The sequence below is a fragment of the Lottia gigantea genome (genome assembly GCF_000327385.1).
Source record: "Lottia gigantea unplaced genomic scaffold LOTGIsca_146, whole genome shotgun sequence".
Taxonomy (NCBI): Eukaryota; Metazoa; Mollusca; class Gastropoda; family Lottiidae; genus Lottia; species Lottia gigantea.
Window position 1 is genome coordinate 76973 of NW_008707735.1, and position 10676 is coordinate 87648.

Here is a 10676-nt window from a genome sequence, read left to right on the forward strand (position 1 = left end):
CCCAATCAGCCTATTTAGTTTACATAGTTTAATATATTTCTATTAAAACTGTACGATACGTAGTTATATTCAATAAACATTATTTTGTCAGGAGAAATCGATAATATTCTAGATTGAATGATAATTGTATTATATATAAAATAATGTATCATAGAGTGGTGAGTAATATCCTTAGTGTGTCCAAAATACTTTCAAAAATACTGATTGGTATATTTTACTAACATCAAGCCGTGATATCCAGGTCCTTACTTGTACTGGGACAGCACAAAGACGTGTGCAATGAGGGAAATATTGCCAGGTCTGTGACAGTACAATTGACAGCTTAGATTAAATAACTATTAACTATAGAACAAGACTTGAACAGTTTTATTTTTATCAAGAAAAGTAACACATTTACCGACAATAAAACACTTCGATTTTTCTGCACTGAAATTTTACAGGTTATATAGCACGGACCTTTGTGAAAGCTTGTCAGGTACCACATTTAGCCTAGATTGATATAGGTTTTCTATATAATAACCAAAATATAGTGTCCTTTATAGATAAAAACGATTTAATGTTTTTCATTAGGAGCGCGGACGCCGTAGTAAGCACTTAACCTTATAACTATATGTTTCCGACAATATCTAACCATGGTTGAGTATATTAGTACATTAACAATTACATTAGGAGCGCGGACGTACTAGTAAGAACGAAATGCTATAGCAAGGTTTTCGACAAGGTTCATGTTGAGAAAAAATGGACAACTAATAACATTTTTTAAATTGCCAAGTCGGTGATAAAATGTCAGAACAAAAGACGATTGACAGATGTCGGTTAGTCAGCGTTTAGAAAACTATGTCAGTTATCAATAAGCTCTATACAGATATTAAATATTAGAAAATAATATTATTTTTATATTAATCGATACTTGAGATATATATAATAAATAAATATAAATAAAAGACTGTATACTGCGGTTGGTATTCGATTTATAGTCAAGACTTTTATATAATATAGGTCTATATGATGGGATGCCTTGTTGGACTGTAGAAACTATCTTGAAATTCTCTGGGATAATGAACTGAAATGGAGTTTTATACCCTACTGGTCTGTATCTTATTGTACTAATGAAATGAAATAGAGTTTTATATCCTACTGTTCTGTATCTTATTAGACTAATGAAATGAAATAGAGTTCTATATCCTACTGTTCTGTATCTTATTGGACTAATGAAATGAAATAGAGTTTTATAACCTACTGTTCTGTATCTTATTGGACTAATGAAATGGAATGTAGTTTTATATCCTACTGTTCTGTATCTTATTAGACTAATGAATTGAAATAGAGTTTTATATCCTACTGTTCTGTATGTTATTGGACTAATGAAATGAAATAGAGTTTTATATCTTACTGTTCTGTATCTTATTGGACTAATGAAATGAAATAGAGTTTTATATCCTACTGTTCTGTATGTTATTGGACTAATGAAATGAAATAGAGTTTTATATCCCACTGTTCTATATCTTATTGTACTAATGAAATGAAATAGAGTTTTATATCCTACTGTTCTGTATCTTATTGGACTAATGAAATGGAATAGAGTTTTATAACCTACTGTTCTGTATCTTATTGTACTAATGAAATGGAATGTAGTTTTATATCCTACTGTTCTGTATCTTATTAGACTAATGAATTGAAATAGAGTTTTATATCCCACTGTTCTGTATCTTATTGGACTAATGAAATGAAATGGAGTTTTATATCCTACTGTTCTGTATCTTATTAGACTAATGAAATGAAATGGAGTTTTATATTCTACTGTTCTGTATCTTATTGGACTAATGAAATGGAATGTAGTTTTATATAATACTGTTCTGTATCTTATTGGGTTGTATTTGTATATTGTGGAATGGAGTTTTACATCCTACAAGCCTGATTAATGTACTGAGTGTCTGTTGTCTGTATCACAGTAGTCTAACAGAATGACATATAACTAATATAAAAATAGCATACAAGCTGATATGATATACCTGACGAATAATATCAATCATATTTACACATCAGTGAGTTTTATATTAATGATGATTAATTCAACCCGTGAATTGTGAAATGGGGTAAACTACCACGTGACCAGCTACGTCATGTCCTGAACAATTCAAAACAAACATGAACTGTGAATAATACAATTTTTTTTATTATTTATAATATGAAATGAATTCATTTAAAACTATTCTATGTTAATAGTTATTGTATTATATTGTTATTTTGTAAATACTATTAGACCTCTATATGGAATGGTCTTTAAGTTGATTGTGTGTTTTATTGGATTCTGTTTTTGTTATTCTGTCCGGCTAATGAACGTGGTTTATCGTCTCTATGTATCATTCTGTTCGGCTAATGAACGTGGTTTATCGTCTCTATGTATCATTCTGTCCGGCTAATGAACGTGGTTTATCGTCTCTATGTATCATTCTGTCCGGCTAATGAACGTGGTTTATCGTCTCTATGTATCATTCTGCCCGGCTACTGAACGTGGTTTATCGTCTGTACGTATCGATTTATAAAAATGATCTATTTATGCAATACGGTTAATTTCTCTTCATAATGACTCTTTGTAATTTTTAACCTTGATGTTGAACAGAGAAACAGATTCATATCGGAGAATCAAAACTTTACTTTATTAGTTTTAGACTAGTATGAACCAAAATAAAAACATAGATATATATAATTAATAATAATAGTTGTACAGTATAGGGGACCATATCGGTGCCAACCCGCATGCAACTGATATCAGTTAAGACAGAGATTTGTACAATCAGGTTCCATATATAGACTTGATATTTAGGTTTCTGATATGAATAAGGAAGTTATATAACAGAGGATATTTCTTCTTGTGCTTGTCAGTTTTGTGTTTATTATAAAATATGTAATCTAAACATCAAATGAGAATCACAATCGCACAGTGGAAATAGGTATCAAATGAACTAACGAAAAAATTATTTGTATAGTTCGACAAAGATAAAGATTTAAAGGAACTAACGCCTGTTTTATATGTGAAGACCCGAGAAGATGAGACAGTAATGACGCCCTCTCCGAGGTCCGCGTTGTTTATCAATAAAACCCATCTAGCAGTAAATTATGCGTCATTTTATTTAAATCAATGACGTCATTATGCTAATTAGAGTATATAGATGAATGCCTGATAAATCGGTTGTATTTTGTTTTTTTTTATTTGAACAGAAAACGAAACTAAATGAGATAAAATAGTTTGAAATGTCGTCAAAACGTGGGGAATTATTCGACTCAAATGGAAGAACGAGGCAGAAAGAAAGAGAAGATACGATTTAGAAATACGATAGGTGAGATTTCTTTATATAATTTATTGACAATTGTGACTTGTAATAAATTAAAGTTGACAAGAATGTTTTTAAATGGTTTTTATTTTCGAAGAGTTGAAATCTCAGTTAAGAAAGACAGAGAGAAACCATCATTTTTTAATGGATTTCTCGAGGATACTGTCTATCAACTGAGCCTTGATCAGACCACGAGGATACTTCCTATCAACTGAGCCTTGATCAGACCACGAGGATACTTCCTATCAACTGAGCCTTGATCAGACCACGAGAATACTTCCTATCAACTGAGCCTTGATCAGACCACGAGGTATTGAAATTTCCAGGTTACCAGAGTTTCACAAGTCGATAAAGATTAGAGTTCACGACCACGATGATCAGTTGATGAAATAGATGAGAGACTGGGTTTACCAGTAAGATGCAGAATAGTAGGGAATACGACGTAAAACTCCATGGCTTTTAATTTTCAGACCCGGAGTTTTCCAGATTAAGACGAGCTTTAAATTGGTTGAAACCAACTGGAGTAGTCGGGATTATGCATGGCTGTATTTTGATGGCGACAGCCGTCACGATTATCCTGTCTTTCAAACGAACCTTTTTAGAAGGCCAATCATACAGCTCGAGAATTACACCAAACTTTGTGATAGGCATAACGGTGAGTAGATTCAGTCAATAGATTACAGGGCTAATCAAGTTATTTTTGCTCATCCCTGTATCGACGAAACATAAACGCAACCAGTCCATACTTAAACCAAGTAGGCTAGGCCTACTAAAGATCCGAACCGCAAAACAAAACTCGAAATCTAAACAATATTTTGTCGAAAATATTTTCACACGAAACGCATTTGGAGGGTTTTCTCGACAAGGGTGGAAATTTATTTGACTGTGGCAACTCATATTGAATCAAGCAACATTGTTCAATACGATGTGTTCATAATTTCAACCAATCAGATCATCTATCTTGTCATCAACGCCATGTCTACCAATCTACCTATGAACAGTTCTGATTGGTTAGAATAGATTTTATATTTATACGGGTTTGGTTACAATTAACTCTGAGATCCTAACAATGGTTATTCAGATAAAGTTTGTAAAAATCACCCCTTCCCACTCTTCCAATCTATTGTGTGATTTTTTCAGAGTTTAGCGGCCGGTGTGAGAGCAGTTTGTATCAAATCAGAAGTTGGATTCAGTTTAGATAAACCAGCTTTAAAATGTGTGGTGAGTGTTTTTAATATTAAAGGGAGATAATAAAGTGAATTTTAGTTGACCGTATCACTTTAAATATACGGTTGCTGTTTGTATTTTCAGTTTCAATCTATCTTTTACCATTTCGATTCTATTCTTATTTTCAGGTAGGATTTTGTGGTGTATCAACATTTGTGTCGCTCGCCATGTCCGTTTTGTTAATTTGTTTATCTGCGTTCGAATACAACACTCTAATCTCCGATCCTCCTAATTATAGTTTTATTGGCGACCGCATAGCTTTAAATATAATGAACTTAGTCGTAAGCAGTATTTCTACACTTGTGTGTGCCGCAATGTTAGTCGTGTACGTTAGAGTGGCGATGCGGTTTCCGTTGGTGAAACCGTTACAATCGGAGAGACATGCGGAAAATGGAATTTCTGTGATAAGTAATGGACATGTGATACCGTTGTCGGCCAGTGACGCACCGGATGTGTTTGTAATTGGTGTTCGTAAGACAGGTTACGTGAACGGAAGTTATACATCACATGAATCTGTGGCAGACGTTGGAAGTGACCCACACCACGGCAATACTAAAGTCGCAAACGGACATATGCGAAATGGACGCATCGCAAGTGTAACAGACGATACTATTAGCCTCGATTCATCCAATACGTCACTTCCGGCGAACAGAGGAATACCGATCAACGCTAATATCCGTCAAGCCGGAGTCGGTCCGTTAGCTACAGAAAACCCAGTAGTGATCCACGTTAGAAGTTTATCTCGGAGTCCGGTGAATGTAAACATGAAAATCGGAAGTAGTTCTCCGACATATCAGAACCGCCATGTTGTTCCTGATAATAGACATCGAACAAACGACCAAACTGTCCCGCAGAAAGAAACTTTATTGGCCGTAGCCAATCGAAATTCAATGAAATATTCAGATGGAAACAATGGAATTCCGACCAATTGGAACACTGCTAGAAATTCTGAAAGGGGTTATTATGAACAAGCCAATCGGAATACAGGAAGACAATTAGATCGTCCATTGAGTATTTCAGCCAATCGAAATGAGGGAAGGCATAGTGAAGCGGCCAATCGGAACACAGAAAGACATGTAGACCGACCGTTTGGTGTCTCTGCCAACAGAAATGAAGCAAGGCATTCTGAAACGGTCAATCGAAATACAGGCCGACAGTACGGTGTGTCAACCATTAGGAATGACGCGAGACAATACGAACCAACCAATCGGAATTCAAATAGAAATTCAGATTATAATTTAACGGCCAATCGGAACCGAGAATTATATTTACACCGTGCTTATAATCCACGAGCCAATCAGATGGCTGGATATTCTAACAGTAGTAATGATAGTGGGATTGAAAATCAAAATATTCCTGAGTTACGACAAGCTGAACTGTTCGGGGTTAGATTAGACCGGAGTCCCAGAATGTCCCGGAATTCAGACGTTTGATACCCAGATGTTACTAGAATTGTAGATCGAAACAGCTACCTCTATTCAGCTTCTGATAGCTATTTTGAAAATTGTCTAGACTGACAGACTGGAATAGAGGCAGAGGTTTCGGACTAAGGACCTTGGTATTACTAAAATTACAGCACAGGGCCCGGATGTTACTTGTATTATAGCTCAGGACCCGGATGTTACTAGTATTAAAGCACAGGGCCTGGATTTATTGGCCCATTTTGAAACAAGTAGGACGTGAAACTCCATTTCTTTTTAGCACTGGGTTGTTTTCAGCATGAGGGAATGTTATTTCATCTATTCACTATACAATATAAACAGCAGGCCACGTATTCTCGAAACTATCTTAGTGTTAGGATATCCTAGGTTCTTATCTTCTAACATTGATTCTAGGATGTCCTAGGTTCTTATCTTCTAACATTGATTCTAGGATGTCCTAGGTTCTTATCTTCTAACATTGATTCTAGGATGTCCTAGGTTCTTATCTTCTAACATTGATTCTAGGATATCCTAGGTTCTTATCTTCTAACATTGATTCTAGGATATCCTAGGTTCTTATCTTCTAACATTGATTCTAGGATATCCTAGGTTCTTATCTTCTAACATTGATTCTAGATCGTTAAGATCGTTTCGAGAATACATAGACAGTATTCTCGTTGGATATTTAAACAGCAGTATTCTAGTTGGATATTTAAATGGACCTGTGTGACCTTAGACTGTTTTAAATGTATATATTTACTCACGCAATAAGGTACGAATAATACTCAATATGTTTTAAACTGTGTAAATATCTCGTGTTGAAACAATTATCACCGAATTGCCTACAGGTTGTAAATTGTGCGTTGCCTCCCTTTAACTGCGGGCCAGTTAATATCTTATTTCTTATTTTTCTTGGTTGTTTTGTATCTTATCTTGTAATACCGATATTGATAAATATGTACATATAATAAAAAAAAAAATCTTTAGATTAGGGGGTTCGACGCATGCGCACTTGGTAAATTCGAGATTTACCTACCTATATTTCAATACTGCTTATTTAGCACTTTTCATCTACCATTGACAATATATGATATAAATACCGAAACAGTCTTTGTGAAATTACTCTTGCGCTCTGCAACATTTATTCAGCTTTACGCCGAGAATTGCCGAGAACTGCCGAATGATATTGTATATAACACTAGGCTGTCTCTCACCGCGGGTTGTAATTAGTAATTACTGAACCTGTTTATCGAATGTAAACATGATGATATAACCACATGCTTCCAGACTGTTCTGTCATTATGTTATAGAACTAGATCTCGTGCTGGAGGCAGTAGGTTAATTACATGTAGAGAAACATACTGAATAATCTAGACTACAAACTGCCCTCGAGATTGTCCAGTCCCTGGGGTGATACACAGAGAGAAGATCGAGACCCTCAGGAGAGTTGCATAACGTAACAATAATAACTTAATAAGTCTGTATCAAATAAATCACTAGAGCTGCGTCCGACAACTGACAATCAGTATAAATTAGAAGCAAGTAAGGTCGCAGCCATCCCTACCCTAAGGTTTATCTGAAAACACTGATCACTATATCAATCTGTTCTAGTGTACACTGAATGATAAGATAGACATTAACTCAATCTCATAAGTTTACAGTATCTTTATAGAGTTGATAAAAGTCTACTATATCATCAGAGACTATAACCAAGTTTTACAAAATTTGGTTTGACAAATGTAAAATGAAAGAATAACAATTTTTATTTCATGTGAATAACAACAGAACAAACAAAAGAATTATAACAAGAACATACTGGAGGTAACAGAGAGAAAAACAAGTATTAAACATGGTGTCAGTGACACTCCGACTATACCGACAAATCCCAGTGACTCAAATTACTGTCTCATGATGCACAGTATAAATGTCATCTTATGAAATCAGTTGTGGTATAACAATTCAGTAAATCATTCTGGCTGGGTGAAAACTGTTATAAAAACACACTCAAATCATTGTCTTGTATTACAAAACTTATTTGTTTCTTCTGAAATTATCACAAAATCAAATATACTTGCTCTCGTTACCTAGCAACAATTCAAGCGACATTTATCCTTTTTTCTACAATTTTTATAGCAGTTTTTAAAACATTCTCGAAAATTTCTTCCCCATATTAAATAATAAATGAAATTTAAACTGAAACTAGCGTAATAAAATAGTTGAAATATATGTTGTACTGCTCTCTCCTGTATAGACACTATGTCTGCTTTGTCCATTGAAATTAAATGACGTACTTTATTAATGTAACTAGGCAACGTCAGTAAAAAGAAAGAAACTGAAATGACGAAAAGAAGTCTTGTCACCCTTAGCAACGACCTTTCCTTTCTTGACAACATAGTGTGACGTATATCCGGATGCGGTCGTCGTAGTAACGATAAGTTTTTGACGAAGACGGCCAGTATTAGAATCATTAAAACTATTGAGGGTAATACGAGAGTTACAACTACGTCAATAACAGTAAAAACAGTTACCACAGTTTCAAATTGTTCTGGAACAAAACAATACGTCGTTTCATTAAATATTACAGCTTTAGTCGTCCATATAGCGAAATCGTATAGGAGTAATCCGAAAAACGTTAACCCAACCACTACCACGGTAGCCCGATATACCGTGCATAGTTTGGCCGCCTTCGATAAATGAAAAGTTATGATGTAATTTTCAATGGCGATGCACACGATTAACCAGACGGACAAAAAACTACAGACGTACGACGTATAAATAACCGCTTGACACCAGCCGTTCTGATGTATAAGACGAACGCCTGTGATCTCCAGCCAAACTATAAATAAGGCGAACAAGAAGGCACTGTTACTTAACGACAAACCAGCTAGGTAAATATTCGAGGATATCGTTCTCATTTTTACCGAAAAAAACACAAAGAAGGCGATAAGATTCCCGATCATTCCAAAAATACAAATCACAGGTTGCAGATAGAGTGTTAGTCCGGTTGTCAGGCGGGACAGGAAGTCCGGTTCCCATGACACTCCGTTCACTTCCTCTAATAATTCCTGATCCAGGGAAATGTTCGTTTCCTCGGACACCAGGAGCTCGTATAGTGGATTCTCCATTTTAAAATGTCTTTGTTCATTCACTAAAACTTAGACCTTTTCACGTAAAGACCTTTTCACAAAAAATCAAAAATATTTTTTCAATTCAGAAAAACAAAATTCCAAACATTTTCACAGTAATAGGAATTCTCAAGCCAGATAAAAATTAAATTCGAAATGTCAAAACATCCAAGTAATTTCTGGTTTTCTCTTTAAAACTAATTTCAGTTTGTATCTACTAATCCGAGCTTTATACTGCATCGTTTATAAATTAGTGGCATGAAACCTGCTGTTACTAAATGAAGCCGTCACACGCTCGTCACAAAATGAAGCCGTCACACGCTCGTCACAAAATGAAGCCGTCACACGCTCGTCACAAAATGAAGCCGTCACACGCTCGTCACAAAATGAAGCCGTCACACGCTCGTCACAAAATGAAGCCGTCACACGATCGTCACAAAATGAAGCCGTCACACGCTCGTCACAAAATGAAGCCGTCACACGCTCGTCACTAAATGAAGATTCCACGAATTCAATACTAATATTTTCCGAATGTTTAAAATCAAAATAAAGTTTTAACCGAACTGCACTATGGCTGTCGATCATAAAGAAATTTTCCCATGTGAACACGAGTAAACATTTACAAATTGGTTGTCAAATTCATCAAAAAATAAACAACTTCTTCACAATTCACGTCAATTAAAATATGACACTCCAGCATGGTGATTTAAAATTAGTTCAATGCGTTATAAAAGTCGTCATTCGGAAACTCTAAGTTAATTGATGTTATTATTTATTGTCGTTAATTTGAAAGTTTATATCAACGGTGCGTTTTGAACCTTAAAACATCAGAACACACCTTAATGAACCTGGAATCACGACATCCTTTCCGTCATCGTAGCGTATGATGCCATAGAATCCAGTTTGTATCTCCGTTTCCGTAGTATGAAAGTTCAAAGATATCGCAAACAACTTTGAGGGTTATATTGGTTATTGTTTACCCCTTTCTGAAAGTTCATTAAAAAATCGCCAACACACAAACGATTTGAAAATGTTTTTTATATTTAAATTCTGTAACCATATCCTATTTCTGTTGAAGACAATGTCGCGAAATATTCAAGGCAATAAATAAGAATACTCTATGTTTAAAGGAAGACAGATATCAGGTTGATATAAAATCCCTGATAGCTGATAAACTCTGACAAACCGATACACAACATGTCAGACTTTAAAATATAAAACACATCTACACAGAACGTTATTTAATTATTATTATCATCATCTTTACTAATCAATAATCATTTGTTTTTAAAGACATATCAACACAGAGAGTGTAAACTGTTTCCGATCAGTCACAAAGCCTCAAATTCCATTCAGAAGAAAATAACAGACGATAAACGATATAGTAGTCAACTGCGTTTCGGTATACGAATTAAATTTTTGCTACGTTTGTGTCCTCCGTGTACGTTTTACGTGCGTTTTATAACCAGAAAATAACCAGTTACCTTATTTCAGCTGATTTCTAATTGTTTCAGGAATTCTTTGTCTCTGTCATTACCGGAAGTTGTTCATGAAGTTATCTTTGGTCG

The 10676-nt window shown here is 34.9% G+C and overlaps 2 protein-coding genes across 2 annotated transcripts; one reads left to right on the forward strand and one right to left on the reverse strand.

Moving 5' to 3' along the window:
• Nucleotides 1-3289: 3289 nt before the first annotated feature.
• Nucleotides 3290-5995, forward strand: LOTGIDRAFT_238434 (hypothetical protein; the record flags this gene model as incomplete). The annotated part of the gene is made up of 4 exons (XM_009050159.1): nucleotides 3290-3341; nucleotides 3806-3990; nucleotides 4476-4556; nucleotides 4691-5995. 4 exons carry the CDS (start codon nucleotides 3290-3292, stop codon nucleotides 5993-5995), a joined length of 1623 nt encoding a protein of 540 aa, XP_009048407.1.
• Nucleotides 5996-8604: 2609 nt separating this feature from the next.
• On the reverse strand, nucleotides 8605-8982 carry LOTGIDRAFT_97726 (hypothetical protein; the record flags this gene model as incomplete). The annotated part of the gene is made up of 1 exon (XM_009050160.1): nucleotides 8605-8982. A coding segment is annotated over one exon (378 nt), but the record flags the coding sequence as incomplete, so codon positions are not given.
• Between the last annotated feature and the right edge of the window lie 1694 nt (nucleotides 8983-10676).